The following is a 19610-nucleotide window of genomic DNA, read 5'->3' as shown; positions in this document are numbered from 1 at the left end:
ATGGTTGGTGGCAGCTTAGTGTAACTGTGTGACAGATCCCAGTAGGTCTGGGTTTGTCACATTGATTGGTGTCCAGCGTGTGGGATACGACTGGTCCAGTTGTCCAGTGGTCCAGCAAAGCCTTGGCAAGTGTGCCCAGAGCAAGGGGGGTCTAGTCAGGGACAGTCTGAGGCGCGTAGGTAATCTTCTAGGTGTACCTCACGGGGAGGTGCGCTAGTAGAAGAACGTGCCAACTGGGGAGACTTAGATTAAGGTGCTCTGAGGCAGCCTAGTTTTGGCGGGAAAAGCTGAGGCAAAACTGCGTAGCAACAGTGATCTAGCTTGCCAGCTGAGAGGCCCAGCAGAGGGGGGTAGGCTCTGACTCGATACTGTTGCAAGTTTAGTGCTGAAGAACAGCAGCAATCTCTAGGGAGAGCTGGTTCTGAGGCAGAAGGAAAAAAGTGGTCGTTTTATTTTGAGGCTTGACTTTTTAAAGCAGCCTGTTCTGAGGGGGGATTATGCCCTTGACTCGAAGCCAGATAGCAGACATGAGTGAAGTGAAAGACCCCCAGATTGACCAAGGTTCTGAGGATGAATTTGGCTCAGTGCAAGGTGACAGCACAGGAGAGCAGAACCCAGAACTGAGAAAAATGCTCATAGCCCAACAGCATGAACTGAGGATGAGGCAATTTGAAGTGGAGGAAAGGGAAAGGGAAAGAGAAGAAAGGGAAAGAGAGAAACAGAGGCAATTTGAAATAGAGAGATTGGAAAGGGAAGAAAGATTGGAGAGAGAGAGAATGGAAATGGAGAGGGAGAGAGAGAAAATTGCTCTGGAAAAAGAAAGAATGGCGTTTGAATTAAGAAAACTGGAAATGATGAACCAGAACAATAATAACAATCGGGATTCTGAGGGAGGCCAATTGTCTAAGGCTGACCTGAAGAAATTCCCTGTGTACCACAAGGGAGATTGTCCTGAGGTGTTCTTTTCCTTAGTGGAAAGAGCGTTTGTGGACTTCTCAGTGAGGGAAACTGAGAAGATGACCATCATGCGATCTTTAATCAGTGGTAGCCTGGCTGAGGTTTATGCCGAGATGCCTGAGGAACTGATGAAAGATTTTGCAGAGTTTAAAAAACTGGTGTTTGCCAGACATGGGATAAATGCAGAGCAGCTGAGACAAAGATTCAGGTCCCTCACGAAAAAACCAGAACAGACTTTTACCCAAGTGGGGGCCCAATTGGTGAGGCTGCTTGAGAAATGGCTATCGCAGGAGGGAACAGAGACCTATGAGCAGCTTAAAGATTTGATAGCACTGGAACAGTTCTATTCAGTCCTGCATGGGGAATTGAAATTCCAGGTGAGGGAAAGGAAACCGAAATCTGTGGCAGCAGCCGCAGAGATCGCGGATTTTATTTCCCAAATAAGAAAGCCCTTGGGTGAGGGGAAATCTGTAGGTAAACCCAAAGAAACCTACAGCAAGTACTCTCAGGGACCAGGGAAAAGCCAGCAAGGGGGAGGGGCCCATGGTGAAGGGAAGCCCTCAGACATGAAACTAAGACCTCAGATTTTGGAGGGAAAACCAAAACAAGATGAGAGAGAATCAAAATACACCAGAAAATGTTATTTCTGTCAGGGAAAGGGTCATCTAATCTCAGAGTGTCAGAAATTAAAGCAGCTAAAAGGAATGGTGCCTCAGGATTCTAGTGGGACCAAGCCAAAAGCTGTGTTCTGTGTCCAGAAAGAGCAAGGCTCAGTGTCACAGAGGGAGCCTGTTGCCATGACTACTCAGTCTGGAACAGCTGCCTCTGCTGATCAGGCTGAGGAAAATGGTCCTCTGGTGGAGGTAAAGCGCTGCTTGCTGATAAAAACAGATTCTCAGTTGTTTGAGACAGCAGGGGTGGACGTAGGAATACTTGACCGTCAGTATAGGGGGCTGCGGGACACTTGTTCCCAGGTAACCCTATGCCATCCAGATATTATTCCTCGGGAGTTTGTAATCCCAAATGAGAGCATGAAGGTGGCAGGGATTGAGGGGCAGGTAATCTCTCTGCCAGTAGCAGAGGTACCTGTCCACTTTCAAGGCTGGAGGGGAGATTGGCGGATAGCGATTTCATCGACTCTGCCAGCAGCCGTGCTCGTGGGAAATGACCTGGCTGAACATGTGAAACGGGTGCTAGTGATTACACGCTCACAAGCCACCACGGGGACAGTTCAGGGGGGTAATGATGAGCCAGAGGCGGAAGCAGAGGGGAGTTCAGAAGCTGTGGTGGAAACCTTAACCACAGACAGCAGATTTGGACAGGAGCAAAAGGCAGACGCCACTCTCCAAAAGTGTTTTGAACAGGTGACTGACGCCCAGCTAACACCTGAAACCCCAGTGAGATTTCTGGAGGAAAAGGGAGTTTTATATAGAGAAACCCTGAGGAATATCTCAAAAGGGGGAGATGGGATCAGAAGTCAGCTGGTGGTACCTGAAAAGTATCGCCCCATGATCTTACAAAGGGGTCACTCTGACATGTTTGCTGCGCACTTAGGAGTGAACAAAACACAGCAGAGAATCACACAGAATTTCTACTGGCCTGACATAGGGAAGCAGATCAGGGAGTTCTGTAAACAATGTGATGTGTGTCAAAGGCAGGGGAATAACCGCGACAGGACCAAAGCAAAGTTGTGCCCTTTGCCTGTGATTGACACTCCGTTCAAATGCATAGGGGTGGATATTGTGGGACCTTTGCCCAAGGCCACAAAGAGGGGGAACAGGTTCATTCTAACAATTGTGGACCATGCCACAAGGTATCCTGAAGCCATACCCTTGACTAACATCGAAACTAACACAGTGGCCGATGCTTTGGTGGGGTATATGTCCAGGATGGGATTTGCCTCAGAGATAATCACAGATTTGGGAGCATCGTTCACATCAAAGCTCATGAAACGCTTATGGCAAATCTGTGGAATTAAGCACAAGGAAACCACTGCCTATCATCCGGAAAGTAATGGGTTAACTGAGAAGTTCAATGGGACTCTAATGCGCATGATTAGGGCTTACTTGGCAGAGAATCCAAACAATTGGGACCAGAAGCTGCAATCCCTTTTGTTTGCTTATCGATCAGTGCCACAAGCCAGTACCGGGTTCAGTCCATTTGAACTTTTATTTGGAAGAAGGGTGAAAGGGCCCCTTGATTTGATCAAACAAAATTGGGAGCAGATCACCCAGGATGACCCACAAGACGTTGTGACTTACATAGACACCTTGATGAATGACCTAAGGAGAAATCTAGAGCTGGCAGCAGAAAACCTGCAAGCTCAGAAGGTCAGACAGAAAACATGGTATGACCACAAAGCTAGAGAGAGGCACTTTGACCCAGGGGAGGAAGTGCTTTGGCTTAGGCCCTGCAGAGAGAATAAACTGCAGCTCAAATGGGCAGGACCATATAGGGTCATTTCCAAGATGTCAGACCTGAACTACCTAATAGAGCAGGAGGAGAACCAAGCAAGGAGGGTGGTTCATGTGAATGCCCTAAAACCCTACTACAGAGGGGAACAGAGGGTTTTATTCGCGATAAAAGCAGCTGAGAGTGAGGAAGCTGAATTACCCTTCTGGGAGGGTAGAGGGGAAGTAAAATACAACCCAGAGGAGGTAAAGATCAGTCCTGCACTCACCCAAGACCAGCAGCAAGAACTAAAAATGCTGCTTAGTAAATATCAACAGGTGTTTTCCAACAAGCCGGGGATAGTGAAGGGAGTGATGCATCGGATCCACACAGGGGATGCACCCCCGCAGGCAGTATCCCCATACCGAGTAACGGGACCCTATAGGGACAAGGTGCGGAAGGAGCTGGACGAGATGCTGAGGGAGAACATAATCGTCCCCTCTTCTAGTCCTTGGTCCTCTCCGATAGTCCTTGTGGACAAGCCTGATGGGAGCATTAGGTTTTGTGTCGATTACAGGAAATTAAACCGTGTAACCACTCCTGATGCCTACCCAATGCCCAGGCTAGACAACCTGATTGAAACCATAGGGGGTTGTCGGTTCATCTCATCATTGGACCTGGTAAAGGGATATTGGCAATTAAGAATTGATCCCAGGGATCAAGAAAAGACTGCTTTTTGCAGCCCTTTTGGTCTCTATGAGTTTCGAGTCCTGAGCTTTGGTCTCAGAAATGCACCAGCCACATTCCAAAGGCTGATGGACCAGACCTTGGCAGGGCTCAGTGACTTTACAGTGGCCTACATTGACGACATAGGGATCTTCAGTAATACCTGGGAAGATCACCTGATACACCTGGAGTTAGTGCTGCAGAGGCTAAGTGCAGCAGGGCTAACAGTAAAGGCCAGCAAGTGTCAGCTGGGTAGCCCAGAAATAAAATACTTGGGTCACATGGTAGGGGGAGGAGTGATAAAACCCCTGGAGGCCAAAATAGAAGCTGTTCGTGATTGGCCTAGACCCAACACCAAGAAAAAAGTCAAATCATTTCTTGGGTTGGTGGGCTACTACAGAAAGTTCATCCCGAGGTTTAGCGAGATTGCGGCTCCGCTGACCGATCTGACGAGGAAGAAGGCTGATGACCGCATCCCGTGGACCAGCGACTGTGAGGCGGCGTTCCAGAGGTTGAAGGAGGCGTTAATCAACTATCCTGTGCTGCGTGCTCCAGACTTCGACCGGGAGTTCATCATCTACACCGATGCGTCTAACAGCGGGGTAGGAGCAGTTCTGTGCCAGGAGGATGAGAATGGTGACCAGCATCCAGTGTCCTACCTGAGTAGGAAACTTCAAAAAGGTGAGAGACATTTGGCAACCGTGGAGAAGGAGTGTTTGGCCATAGTCTACGCGATCCAGAAGGCCAAGCCTTACATCTGGGGAAGACATTTTATTCTGTGTACTGACCATTCACCATTGCAATGGTTAAAGACAATGAAAACCCACAATAGCAAACTTATGAGGTGGGCTTTAAACCTACAGGACTATGACTTTGAAGTGAAGGTGGTCAGAGGGTCAGTGAACTGTGTTGCTGACGCCTTATCAAGAAGACCTGAAGAATGAAGACGGCGAAAGAACATGGACTATGTGTATATAATGCTGATAAAAAGTAAAATGTACCTGGTTTTGAATTTGGTTTGTATTAATAAAGGTAAATTGATGTACTGTATATGGTAAAATGTTTAAATGCATATTTGCTATGGTTAACTTGGAGTGTAAGTATGAGTAAGTATAATATGGTATGTATAACTGTTTTTGTGTATTTTATACAGGTTGTTTTTTGGTGAAAAGCACCTTAGCTTTCCCCCTACAAAACAACTTTTAAAGAGGGGAGGTGTTACATACAGCACTGATGTTACCTGTCTGTCATGGGTTTGGAGGGAAAGTTCCATCCTATGGGGAGTGGAAGGCGGGACATCAGGAGGAGGGGCTGTACTGTATAAATATGTGATGCGTGTGTGGAGAAGCTAAGCAGACGAAGCAGCAGCTGGGAAGAAGGAGTTGGTGTGGGAGTCTGTGTGTCAGACAGGGTACTACTGTGTGTCAGAGTACCAACCTGATAGGTTCAGGTGTCTGTTGGTTAGCCAGAACTGATAGGTTCAGGGTCTGTGCTTTAAGTTAAGGTTCTGGGTGAACCAAACTGTGTGTATGTATGAGTGAAACTAAGCCACGTTACTTTATCTTATTCACCTGATTGTTTATTTTTCCCTGTGTGTATTTAAAATAAACCTTGTTCTTTTTATTGTTTAAAAATCCATCCCTGGTCTGTGTGACTTCTTAAAGGGAATGGTTGGTGGCAGCTTAGTGTAACTGTGTGACAGATCCCAGTAGGTCTGGGTTTGTCACAGAGGAGATGAAAACTATTTGTTTAGTTGCTATGGATATATGTTATTGATTGCTCTTTTTGGACTCTTCCTGGGTTCTTGGCTACACGGACCATTGTGACGAACGCTCAGATTTATCAGTCCACCTCTGAAGATGTTCTGCCATGACAAAAAAACAACCAACCATCATTACCTGATCATCTCTGTCCACCTGACTGCCTCCTGCAACTCCATCAACCTTTCTTTGTATTGGTTGCGCTCCATCAAGACCCGGGCCATCTCCACACGAGTGAACCGTCGTCGCTGGGCAATGGGGATGTTGTCCTGCAGGGGGGAGGAGGATGGCTTCAACCGTGGGAAACGGAAGGGGACGGAGGTTAGTACAGGGGAAATCCAGAAAACTAAAGTCATAAAAGTTAGTTTCTCTCCTGATTTTTGTAACTTCTCTCCCTTCCACCCCGCCCGTCTCGAATCAGATGGCTTCTAATTCTAGCTAAGGAGAATCCTGCGGCAAGAAAATGTCACATATGGAGGAGAAGCAGAAAGCAAAAAAGACGCATACTTTTTTAGCAGCCTCTAAGACATGCAAGTTAGTATCCAGGTCTAACTAGTCTCCCAATTTTAATGCATACTGTATGTTAGTCAACCCATATTAAAGCCTTACATGAAAAACTTTGAGACGAGCCCAATTTGGAAACAGGACAATAGAATGCAAGAAGTTCAGGATTACTAAAAGTGAGAAAATGTAGAAGGAAGACCTTCCCCAGCTTCTGAATTCAGACGTACAGCATATCATCTCTCCTTCTGTGCTTCAGACAGTTACCTCACTTTCCCTTCAAAAACCTTTTTGGGGTGCATTTGCACTACATGCCTATACATTCCCTCCATTCTCTGGAAATAACCTATTAATTTTCATGAGTTGATATCCAATTCATTAGCCAAACAGCCTAAAACTATCATAAAAAGAAAGAGTTAGAGCTGACAAAAGATTCAGCTCTAGAGATGGGGATGAACCTTGTTTCGGAGGTTTGTGCCAGTTTGTACATGCACCACGACAGGTGCCGCGCATCCCCTTTCTCTCCCCCCCCCCCGGCTGGATCCCCCACTCACCAGTGGGCATGCGCTCCTCCTCCTCCTCCTCTTTGGCTGTTCAGCCAGTCCCTGGCAGGAGCACAGGCTTCCCTGCCCCGCCTCTTTGGCTGATCATCCACTCAGACAAGGAGCAGGACAGGCAAGCCCATGCTCCTGCTGGGGACTGGTCAAAGAAGAGGAGAAGAGGAACGTGCTCTGACTGGTGAATGGAGCATCGGCTGGGAAGGCGGAACACGTGGCACCTGTGTTGCTGCGCCTACGAACCAGCACGAACCTCCAAACTGAGGTTCGTGCCCATCACTACTCAGCTCCCTCTCTGCCGTTCATATGTCAGGGTGACAGCAACCAGTTTCCTAACCCATGCGCTTCCACCGCAAGACAGTCCCCCAAATTAGAAAGTACTGTTTCCAGTCACCCATGGATAATTGGCTTTTCTGCCACTCTGAACTGTTATACCTGTCTTCACCTGCTCTCTTAAAGAAAAGGCAAATCTGAACCTGAACTAGCAGTGTCTGCGTCTTGTATCAACTGCATAACGAGATCAAAAATCGGATTGGTTCTTGGTACAAGATAATCGAGACATGAGATGAACAGCAAGCAGGAAAAGCAGCTAAGCAGTGGAAGCCTTGGCCTCTTTCAACCACAGTAGCCAAGTTGCCCCATCACAACTATCATCTAAATCAGTAGTTCCCAACTGTGGCCCGCAGATATTCTTGGACTACAACTCCCAGAAATCCTGGCCAGCCCAGCCAGTGATGAAACCTTCTGGGAGTTTTAGTCCAGCAACATCTGGAGACCCAAGGCTGGGAACCACTGATCTAAATAGTTCCCTGGAGATCTAATTGGCTACCAGGTGGCACGGAGAGGACAGTTTGGAACTACAGTGGTGCCTCGCAAGACGAATGCTTCACAGGACGAAAAAACTGCAAGATGAATGTTTTTTCCGGATCGCTATGGTGCCTCTTAAGATGGCTTCTTCTATGGCTGTGCTTCGCAAGACGATTTCCCCCCCCAAGACTGATGCCTCGCAAGATGAAAAAAATTCACTTGTCTTGTGAGGTTCCCATAGGAATGCATTACAATGCATTCCTATGGGAAGCCGCTTTTTGCAAGACGATTTTTTCGCAAGACGGCGCTACTCGCGGAACAAATTACATTCGTCTTGCGAGGCACCACTGTATATCTCTTTCACTGAGTACTCAAGTCTGGTGGACTGTGGATCAGGTAGCCAGACAGCCACTGATGAGTGAAGCTGAGCTGGAATAGGGCACACATTTTCAACCTAGTCATTAGCGGCAAAGCTAAAAATCTTCAGTGATGGTCAGACAGGACAGGGAACTTCACATGTTTTTTTCTACTTCACATGGCCTGCATCACCCTTCTTTTTAAGCTTGTCTGGATGCAGAAGATACCCTAGTGAACCCAGGAGACACAGCTTCTTCCAGCTTTCTCCCGGAGTTGGCTTCAGGGCAATGCACTCGAGAACGAGGGTGCAGAAAGTATCAAATCTATAAGCACAACTTTACTCACTAAACAACCTGCATTGGCACCCTTAGTCTGCTCATTAGTCAAAGCCAAATAGTGGTAGCTGTGAACAAACGAATATTCAAACAGAACCACTGTCGCTGGCTAAGGCTTACAACTGGAAGTCAAGGAAATAAACCAGGAAGGATCCCTCCCCCCCAGAAGAAAGAAACCCTCCTTCCCCAGGCATTTTAATAATGTAATATACCAATTCTGTACAGAGATAGCTGCTTACATCCTCGACCTCTTCTTTGGTCTCTCGGCGGTTAAAAATCACATCTGATTTCACTCTAGAAAAGAGAGTACACAGAGTTAATCAAAAGCAGGGGCTCCCTGGGCATCCCTCTTTAACAGCAGACACAGCCAGGCTCTTCAGCAATCAATGGGTTCTAGTGCCCACATATGAAAACGAAATAAAAAGGGGGAAGAAGAACAGGACACTACATCGTGGTTGAGGCTGAAGTCTTAGGGCCACAGTGACAACCCAGGTCTGGAACAGGACGGGTAGACCCACAGGTGGCTCTTCCCGTTTTCTACCCTGAACTGGCGACTGTCGTACTTCTGATGGACGACATTTAACACCTGGGCCATCAGCTCTTGACCAGTAGACCAAACCATTTTTTTTCTCCACTTGGCACAGGAAGGGCATGAGGGAAATGCAGGGATATCACACAAGACATGTAAGAGAGGTAAAACAGCTCAGGGCAACAAGTGCTGCTCAAACAATAAAGAATATTTCAAAATGCCATTCACCTGCAGGTTCAATAGGATACACAAAGGCTTTTCCTGACCTTTTGGAAAACTGCCACCACATCTGTCCCCCATTAACACACATGAGCTGAGACACCTAACTACTGTATTTTTCTGTGTATAAGACCCCCCCAATGTGAATGACAACCCCCTAATTTGTCCCTTGCAGAGGCGGAGGAGCAGTGAATGGGCAGCTGCGAGGGGCGGCTCCGCCTCCGTCTCCTGCTGCCTCCGCTGCCCAATCACATTGCCACGTCCTGTGACCGAAGGGAGCCCGCGAGTGGTGCTGGAGGAGGCCATCTGGTGGCGGAGGCAGCAGCAAGAGGTGGCAGAGACGTAGGCAAAGAAGCAGCCACGCTTGGCCGCCTCTCACGGCCGCCCATTGACTGCCACCGCTGCCAGATCGCCTCCCCCAGCGCCATTCGCAGACTCCCTTCAGGCAGGGGACAAGGCGGCGACGTGCGCTGGAGGTGAGCCCTGGCAGGAGGAGGCAGCGATCAGACGGTGGCGGCAGCAGTCAATGCGCAGCTGTGAGAGGCGGCCAAGTGTGGCTGCTCCTTTGCCTCCACCCCTGCCTCCTTCCATGTACAAAACGACCCTCAATGTTTCCTCCAATGATTTTAGGAAAAAAGTGTCATTTTATGCACGGAAAAATACGGTCAATGCAGACTGAACTCATGACAGCTGAAAGAGATCCAGGGATGTTACATGGACCATCATGGTGCAGGCAGACATTACCCTGCGAGATGCTATAAAACCGAGGACATGGTACCTTTTCTATCCTCTGAACAGAGATCTAAGATCTGCAACAATCCCAACCAAAAATCTTTTCAGAGACCCTGTTTATAGTCCCCCTACACTACTTCTTTGAGCATCCCCGTATTTTGCTGGCTAAGATCACGGGCCAGATCTGTGTAAGTCAGGCACCTATATTATATCTTATATAAAAGAATTCATGAATGGATAAATCACATGCTATACAAAAAAAACCTCAGAAATGGAAATCTATTAAAGAACTAGTGCTGGGTTCTTGAAGCTGTACTCTGGGAAACTAACTTTTCCAAACTTCAAATTAAAAACACCCTCTATTCTTCCTACAGTCTCAAAACCGAAGCCCCTTCCTTGTCTCTTTTAATTGACCTTTTTTAAAAAGTTAGAAACACTTGATCCAATATGCTGCTTCTTTTGCCACTGTAGACACAAAGAGACTTCCAGCCAAGAAGACATTTGGACAGGAGTTTGAGAGAGACTCACTTGGACAGGAGTTAGAGAGAGACTCACTTGGACAGGAGTTTGAGAGAGACTCACTTGGACAGGAGTTAGAGAGAGACTCACTTTTTCAGCTCCTCCTCAAGTTCTTTGATCCTGGCCTCCATCTTGGCTTTCGCTTGCTTTGCTGCTTCCAGCTCTCCTTTCAACACTTCCTGCTCCCCAGTGAGCTGGTCAACTTTTGCAATTAAATCATTCTTCACTATGTTCAAAGCATTTCTTCAGAGCAGTGAAAAGCAAGAAAAGAGGAAAGAAGTCTTTAGTCTTGAAGGTGTCCTCATGATATTATTAAAACATCTGAGGAAGCATCCTTCACTGAAATAGGGAAGAACTGGAGGTGGCAGACTGGAGGCTCAAACCGCTCAATAATGGGCTTTTTGGCTTAAAGAAAATTCACATTACCATTCACATCAAATGCCAGTGCAGCAAATAAATGACGAAGAGCAGGCTGTCTAGCAACATTTCCCAACTGTGGGTTCCCAGACGGGTTTTAACTCTCATTCCTATCCTCTCAACAGGGTCATTAATTGGAGATAATGAAAGTGGCTGATCAACATATGGAGACCCAAGGACTGAGCTGCCGAAGGAGGTGAAGGTGGGCAGCTTTTCCAGAGAGTTGCCATGATTTGAAAGAGGAGCCTATAGCTGACCCACGGTGTTTGCCAAGGGTGAAAGTAGGAACAAGTAAATAGGTCTAGTAGTGTGCTGTCTTTAATTAAAAAAACTTTGCAAAACTTTGACCAACACACGAGCGAAGTGATATGAATGGGTGAGCAGATGGTTGCTTGACCCCAAAATAGACAAGACCTCCTTCAGCACCTCAGCCAAAAACCCAAATGGTGTATTGATGTTGGATTGGGCCTTGGACAGAGGACTCACTGCACCACTCCTTGAAAGCCAATCCACCTGGTCCCCAAGGCAGAACTCAGAAAAAGTTACTTTTCTGGCTTATGATTCTCAGAATCCGGCAGGCAGCTTGAACAGTGCCGTATGCTGCTTACAGGAGAGTTTTAGTCCAAAAGAGGCCATAATATCATCGGGGGGAGGTTTCAGCCACAGCACCCTACTGGCTTGCTTATGATCCTGATTATACTTGTAGAAGAACCGGCATATGAACCATGTTTAGCTGCAATTGGATCGATGTTTAAAAAGTTTATCATACAATGCACAGTGGATTTGGGGGTTTTTTTCTCTCTCTCTTGGACTCATGTTTGGAAGTGTATCACTTAACTTCCTCCCAGCAGGGTCGTTTACTTTAGCTGGGGGCTGAATCACGGGTTTAATGCCTTGAATTGACCCACGTGCCCTGTTCTCCTGCCAAAAATTACTCCCTGCCCGACTGCTCTAGTGGACAGAAGCCACTAAGCGATCTAAGAGCTTAGCCCTCTCTCTCCCCTCCCTCAACTCACTCCAGCAACTGGGGCAGGTGGTCAGGGAGATGGCAGAGTGGGCAAGCTTCAAATGAAACAATTTTAGAAGTCTGTGCAGTCCCTACAACAGTGGTCCCCAACCTGGGCCTCCAGATGTTCCTGGACCACAACTCCTAGAAGCCTTCACCACTTGCTGTGATGGCCAGGATTTCTGGGAGTTGAAGTCCAAGAACACCTGGAAGCCCAAGGTTGGGGACCACTGCCCTACAACACAGCTTAAAATGTATTAAGGTTTTCCCAAGAAGAGCAGTGTAAAAATGCAACACCTTAACCACTATATCTCAAGGACACACGGACAGTGACTTGTGTACCGTGTCACTGTCACATGACTTTCAAATCAAAACGAAGAACTCTTATGCATATCGCGGGGTGAATCGGTAGTAGACAAGCCACTCAACAAAACGCATAGATGCTCCACTATCTCCTCCCACCTGGGATCCCAGAGAGGGAACTGCAAGAAAATGAAACATGCAGCCAGAGCACATGGCCCCTTCTAGGCTTTCAAATAATCTCCTTGCTTTTTGGTGATAGGAGGAGGGGAGCGTTTGAGCAGGCAGCCTGCTGCCCCAGTAGACGATGATGCTTACACTAATCAAGACAGCAGCACTGTCCTGTTTCTTGCAACACTACTAGAGGTGACACTTCTCTGAAACCACTCAGTCCGCTTAACACCATTTAAAAAATAGCTGAGCTGCAATTCATTAGGAATTCTAGTGTATCAAAAGAGACCTGGATTGAGATCATAGTTTCTTTCCATCTGGTGGACTGAGTCAATAAGGTGTCTCACCAAAATTTTGGAAGGTGTCACAAGCCCCTAAGCTGGCTTCATGTGCTAACTGTCTTACCTCGTGCCAGGACTGTTCAAAAGGGCTCGTGAACACTGCCTTGGAGGGCTATAGTTGCCCAAATCCCCAGTGGCTATGTTAACTGGCAGATCTTGGGAGCTGGAGACTGAAAAAATAACTTTCCTAAACTCTATTCATCAACAACAACAGTGTGGGGCCAGTTAATCACATAATCAATACGTTTCTGCATTTCTTTTTCTTCTACATTCTCTACATACAGCCTCATTCTCAACCATGCATCACCTCTATCCTTGAAATTATGCAGAACTGACATTTAATGTATATGAAGCAGATTTCCATCCACAAAAGTATTTGCTATAATAAATCTATTAGCCTTCAGGGTGCAGCAGCATGCTGTTTTTGTTGCAATGGATGACCTGATGACCTCATCAGAAATTAAAACATTGTCTGCCTCTATATACATAAGAATGTATGTTTAAAGATTGCCCCAAAATTACAACATGAGAAAGGCAAGTTTTTGCAGGATAAAGGGTGACCCCCGAATGTTACTTTCTGCAGCTTTTGCCAAAGCAAGATCAGGCGGTGCGCTCGGTTGTCCAAGGAAAAGTGAATGATCCAAACGGCAGCCTGCAGATCTCGCAAGGGCTCAATCATACACATGTAGAACACGAGAGCGAACAAGCAAAAACTTTTGCCAATCAGGGGTGCCTTACTTTGTTTCCAGCAGCTGTGTGTTCTCCATCAACAGATTCCCCACTTCTTTGCCCATCCCTGGGAGAGGGGAAAGAAAAATAATAATAAAAAAGACGACACAAGGTTTTTGAGCTGCAACAGACAGAATTCAAGATCGTTCTGGGCAAATTCTTCTCACTTAGGAGAAGCAAACCCGTGGTTCGTAAGCCCGCAAGGATATGTTTTGCTGCACAGTGCAAAGAGCAATCTGCCTACTTGAAATCGCCAAAGAAAAAGAAACATTTCTGGAAAGACAAGACAGACCTATTCCCTCAAACACCGAGACCTCGTCCAGAATTTGGCACAGAAGAGACAGCTGTTTTCTACTGAGGACAGCATTCCCTTCGGAAGAATCTTGCAGAAGACATCCAGCTGTGGTGGATGGAACCGCTGCTGGGAAAGTTATTTTTTTGGGCAACACTTCCCAGAATTCCTTGGGGCAGCAGGGCCTGGTAGTCCTGGCTGCAGGATTCCGGGAATTGTCGTCCAAAAAAGTGATTCTTCTAAAACTCTAGATGGGGCTTAAGGTCACCGCGTCCAAGTGGGCAGAAGCTCCACTTTTCCTAGCCCTTCTGCAACCCTCTTTTTCTCTCCCTCTCTCTCTCTGTCACTCCCTTCCTTTCTTTCTCTTCTCCTTCCTCTGCCCCTCAACTCCATCCACCAGACTCCCAGGGAACAGGCAGATGGATCTGGCCAGAGGTGGGAATTTCTCTGTTTCAGAGGGCTTTGGAATCACGCCACATGGTGCATGTGGCTCTCTCTTCGACAGTGACCTGATCAATCCCTAAAATGTTTATTCTACTTCTATTTGCCTGGAAAAAACCCATTAATGTACCTCACACAGTACGTTTTGATGCAATGACATGGTAAACTCTCCCCCTTGTTCAAAGAGTTATGGGCTTGATATTTTTCATTTGAAAAGAAAAAGAAACTGGCTGTGAAGGGTCCGTTGTGGTTAGGTGCAGAGGAAGAATCCACAGGATTGGGTCTGGCCAAGCAATACCTGGATCAGAAGGATAACGCTGTACCAGTGACTTCTAGCTTGCTACCTCCATCATGGTTATGACTACGGGCTTATAACTGCACAAGGCGGTAAGGAGATCTCCTTAACTGGGTTCTAAGAAAGCCTGAGAACTTATGGAATGGAGCATGGAATGGGACAAGGAAGACTGGGCTACAAATACCGGAATTTCCCACTCAGCCATTGGCTACCTAGGAGCTTAAGGAAACCAGAGTTTGATCATTCGCCAGGTTCCTCTTATGACTGCAATCCTAAGCATGCTTACTTCCCTGAACATATTGAAGACTTGCTTACCAATAAAGGCCCGTTGGGCTGCATATAAAAAGTGCCTTTCAAAACCTTTTGGAGCTGTTTTGGGCATGAATGTTGTTAATGTAGAACAGAAAGCAGGAAAGAGTGAATTGGGCCACTGTGGTATAAACAGAAAGAATATGGAACATGCACTGGGGGGTTCAAATTTTCACTACACCGCAAAACCTCAGAGGATGGTTCTTGTGAAGTTAAGGAGAGTCCTTCTCTCAAATGCTGACCCTATAAAATAGAGGGGGCCAGGGATCTGGCCCTCTAAATGTTACTGAACTACAACTCCCATGATTCTCCACCACTGATAATGGTGACATTACTCTTCAGTAATGGTGACACTGAAGAGTCTCAGGCTTCCTACCGGATGTAATCCAGACTAGCAACTCACCACAGAATGGAATGTATAATCTGACTTGTTTTGCTTAATGTGAGATCAATGAGAGCAAAAATCTTGGCATCATGCAACAGCGGTTATCATCTCCTTCCTAGATTCAAACTACCTTTCACTTCACACTGTGTAGAGAAACATTATTTTGCTGATCATTCAGCCTGCTTTTGGAGGATGACGGCAAACATATAGTCAAGGCAAATAAAAAGTCAAAAAAAAGAGAGAATCATGGCAGAGTACAAAGAGTGAGGACACATCACGATACACCAGGCCAGCACACGGACCTTCTTCCCACAATGAGATGGAATGAACAGATGGACGGTCAAGGCAAGTTTTCCAACAAGGATGGAGAAGCAGCAGCAGTCATATCCCGGGAGAGGGGAGGGATGAGAACAACACGACAGTCAGTAGGAAAGGAAGGGGCAAATCCCTTTTGATGTTTCAGACAACAAGAGGTCTGCGTGTCATTCATCTGCAAACTTTGCGTAAGCATTCACATCTAACTCTGGAACAAGAGATTAAATACTCTAGTGTGTTAGCAGCAAACTGTCAGCTGTCCACACAATGGATAGTGAGCTCCAAATCTATCTCATGGCGTGGACACTCAGCAGCGATCCACAACTCATGCAGGTTGCCCAGTTAGTGCATCTGCAAGAAGCCTCGGTAGACATGGGAAAATGCTACTTTTTTGGACTACAACTCTCAGATCCAGCAAACAATATGCCAGTGGCCATGTTAGCTGTTCAACCTATAAATCACATTTCTCATTATGAATGAGAAAAATCACGTTTCTCATTATGAAACCTGATTTATTTTTTAGCACACAATATATCTTGGACAAACTTCAGGATGCTGGGATTTACGCTGATCTTTTACTGGAACACGGAAGTCCAATACGTAGAGCCAGGTGCAAAACAGATACTGTCGGATGCTGAGGAAGGGAGCCTCCGTACAAAAGGAGATGTAAGGCATAATTTGCAAGATTCCTTTGAATGAGCCCCCTTCTCTTTGCCACTGTCCATGGATTAGGGGGAAAGGACTTTTTAGACAACAGCTCTGATGATCTACCCATTAGCATGGTCAGTGACCATTCCTATAGGGAGATTCTAGGAGCTACAGTCCAAAACACCAGATGTCCAAGCACCCCCTGGCTGTCTAGAATGAATACATTCGAGTGCCCAGTAGGGAGGGTGCAAAACAGAGAATATTGCTCCGTTCTGCTCACTCGCAAAGGAGACAGAAAGACGTGAAAGAAAGAGCAACAGGGTTACGAAACTTGGAACCGCAGGGCTGTACGGAAGTGCCCTGTGGCAAAGATGCTGACCTTCTGATGCTGGTTCTAGAGGCAACTGGCAATCCTAGCGGCTTCAACACAGGAAGACGTCTTGTTGAGGCATCTTTGCAACCACTGGGAAAGTCAGGGCCCATCTGCCAGGATAAAAGTACTGCAGGAAATGAATATTCATAGGGGCAGTTTGGAACGGGGCTTACCAAGGGAGGTACTTACTGTACGCTGCATGGTAGGGGCATTTCTCTAAGCTTCTCAAGAAAACAAATCTTATCGGGTAGGAGACCTTCAGATTTTTTTTATTTTTTTTTTTTTTGCACTCCAGTTCCCGGAAGTCAGCAAGAATTCCCCAGGCAGAATTCTAGGAAATTGAGCCCAAAAAAGGAAGTCTATAGGTCAGCTTTTCCTACTTCTGGTGGCCTGGTTCTTGATTTGGGTTTTTTAGAGAGTTGCAAGGTTCACCTTTAAAAAAAAATGTACATAGTAAATTTCCCGTGACATAACTGTACTAGGCTGGGAAGAAACCATGAATAACTTGTTCTCTCACTGTTGGAAGTTGGCCATTCAGGGAGAAAAGACCAAGAGTGAGATCTGATAGCATTTCGTCCTGCTCTTTGGTCCACTTTGGGAACAGCCTGGTTCACTCCTTCTTCCAGCAACTTACACGATGTACTGGCTATTGCAAACCAGCTCATCCCTTAACAATCCCTACCTTCACCTTTTTGCGTTCCTGCCATGAGTCACTGTTTTTAAAGGGTAGGATCGCTCCCTTTTTGGTTTGGATCTGATATGCGCAATTGCCAGGATCAAATTACAGTGGATGTATGGCTGTTGCTTTGTTTAAGCCACTTCAAAATCTAACCAGTTATGAAGAAATGTCAAGCTTCCTCTCGCTACCCTACAAAGGAAGAAACAGAAGAGGATGCAAAGGTTTTTCTTTAATTAAAATCCCACGTTATCCAGCACAGATTTGGTTGACTGGCAAACCAATTTAGTGCCATGCCTCTTAAAAATCCTTTTAAAAAAAACGACAGCTTTCCCCCCACAGAGAAGACAGCAGGGGACAAAGCGAGGGGGGGGAATCCTTTTTTCTTTTTGCTATTCCCCCCCCATTTCCCTTTATAGAAAGGAACAGGCTAAATAAGGTCAGTTGAAGTGCAGCGTGGTTTCCTGCCTTGAAACCACATGATCGTTGCATGTGGATGCGAGAAACACCATAAATGATATACCGCACCTCAAAGTGACCCTGTTCAGATTCAGCCCAATTCAACTCCTAGTCTAGCTATTTTATTTTATTTTATTTTATTTTATTTTTTAGAACAACCTGGAACACGAAGTTGTTCTAAAATAAGAGTTCTGAAATATTAACATCCGCTTTTTGAACTACTGGCCCAACTCCTAGCAAAATCACAACAGGGTCTATGGGGTAGAATTGCTTCAGTAAAATGCACAGAATTTTTTGTTGTTGTTGTTAACAGTTCAAAGAAGAAATAATCAGGGAAAGCTTACACATAGCCACATCCCTTGACCCACATCTTGTGAGTTGCCTGAAACATCGAAGCGGATAACCACCGACATTCCCAAACAAACGAGATTTATCTTTCAAACAATGGTAACTGAAGAATGATCTACTTCTTTTTAAGAAAACAACATTATCACCATGACAGGAAAAGAACAAAAATGAGTCCCAAGAAAACCCAATGGAGAAAAAAAAAACTTGACATGATGAAAAGATGCTGAGTGAACACAAAGCAGGGAGGGGAACACCCATATGTTTAAAAATGGCCTTCGCCTTACCAAAGAAATCATCCCGCACTATGAAAGTCATTCCATATGAGAAAAGAAGAAGGGTTCGGGGTGGAGGAATAGAAAAAAGATAAGGGCAAAGAAGAGAAGAAAGGGGAAGAAAAGAGAAAGAGAAAGCAACAATTAAATACAAATCTGTAAACAGCAAAAATGCTGATGCTCTCTTTAGCATGTACGTGTGCAGAAACCCATTTATGTAGCAGAAAGAGCCATTCTCGGTCTGCCTCCTTGGATTCCACTAAAGAGGGAGGGCAGTTTCAGAGTTTTAAAGGCACTGAACTAGCAGGCAAGTCCTGTTCTGTTGTCATTCACTAAACTGATGAAGAAATGGCCCTTCGGGATTAACATGGCCACAGCAACCAAAAATGACAGCATGGACAGTTGAGTGGCAGTCAGGGAAATGAAAGCTGGGGCAATTTTGCTGGATGCTCTCTTTCTGATTTTCAAAAGGACGGCCACTTGAAAATGCCCCCCCCCCAACGGCCACCACTTTGAGGCATTCATTTGAGAGTTGGTCTCAAGTGTGGGCTCTCCAAGTATTATGGGCTTCAGGGCCCAGTAGGGTCAGCCAGAATAGCCAACGGCCAGGGACCCTGGGTGTAAATTCTAAAACGAAAGATTGGAAACCATGGATCTAATGGACATCCATCTTGGGTTGGGAGTAACCCCCCCCCCAAAAAAAAATGCCTGTCTTCTCCAATGACAAAATCCCATCTTCTTCAATAACTATCCAACTATTCTGAGCCACAGAGCACGGAGGACTGAAAAAGTCCAACACATCCTTGGGACACCAGGCTGAGGAAAACTTTTTTTTTCCCCAAGCAGAGTCCGCACTACTGCTTTGACCTACTACTCCCAGAATCCTCTAGCCATCATGGCCACTGGCCATATTTGCTAGGGAATTCCAGTTACAGTCCAAAAAAAGGAATGTTCCTGAGTTCTGGTTTTAAGCTATCCCTGTCTCTCCTTGATATGGTCCCTACCCCCAACTGTTTCCTTCATGAAGGGATTCATGAAGCTTTCATTCAGTGCCGGCATTGCAATGCCCTTCAAGTTGTTTATATCGACCCCTGAAAATCCAAGCAGGACCGTACCTAAGAGATGGTGGGAAGTCTTAGTCAAAATGTCTAGAAGGCCTCTCCTCACCCAGCCGACACCAACTGGCAGCAGGTCTTCCAAAGCCTTCCCTGGCAGGGACCATCTCAAAAAAACCTATTTCCTACCTTTTGCTACAAGGTTGACTACCAGTTTGATCATTTTGGTGCTTGGGCTAAAGTATTAATATGACTGCTTTGATTCAGGTGTCTAAAATGAACGTTAGCTTCATGAGTGGCAGAAAATGATAATGCAAACACTGCACTTGTTGGGTCTCGCCACAAGTATCAGCTATTGCACTACATACAGTATTTGCCTCTTCAAGAT

The 19610-nt window shown here is 46.1% G+C and overlaps 1 protein-coding gene across 23 annotated transcripts in view; it reads right to left on the bottom strand.

Moving 5' to 3' along the window:
- MAPK8IP3 (mitogen-activated protein kinase 8 interacting protein 3) overlaps nt 1-19610 on the bottom strand; it is a 74520-nt gene that overhangs the window by 27159 nt on the left and 27751 nt on the right. For 6 of the 23 annotated variants that reach the window (XM_078381391.1, XM_072982679.2, XM_078381400.1 and 3 more), the window contains 5 exons: nt 18180-18197; nt 13364-13421; nt 10481-10633; nt 8604-8685; nt 5973-6124 (listed from right to left, as the gene is read on the bottom strand). In XM_078381391.1, coding sequence (XP_078237517.1) covers nt 5973-6124; nt 8604-8685; nt 10481-10633; nt 13364-13421; nt 18180-18197 — 463 coding nt within the window. The remainder of the gene's footprint in view (nt 1-5972; nt 6125-8603; nt 8686-10480; nt 10634-13363; nt 13422-18179; nt 18198-19610) is intronic. The other 17 variants (XM_078381392.1, XM_078381395.1, XM_078381401.1 and 14 more) reach the window with 7 other exon arrangements.

The sequence above is a fragment of the Pogona vitticeps genome, chromosome 13, assembly GCF_051106095.1.
Source record: "Pogona vitticeps strain Pit_001003342236 chromosome 13, PviZW2.1, whole genome shotgun sequence".
NCBI classification, from domain to species: Eukaryota; Metazoa; Chordata; class Lepidosauria; order Squamata; family Agamidae; genus Pogona; species Pogona vitticeps.
This window is presented reverse-complemented; position numbering and strand designations above follow the sequence as displayed.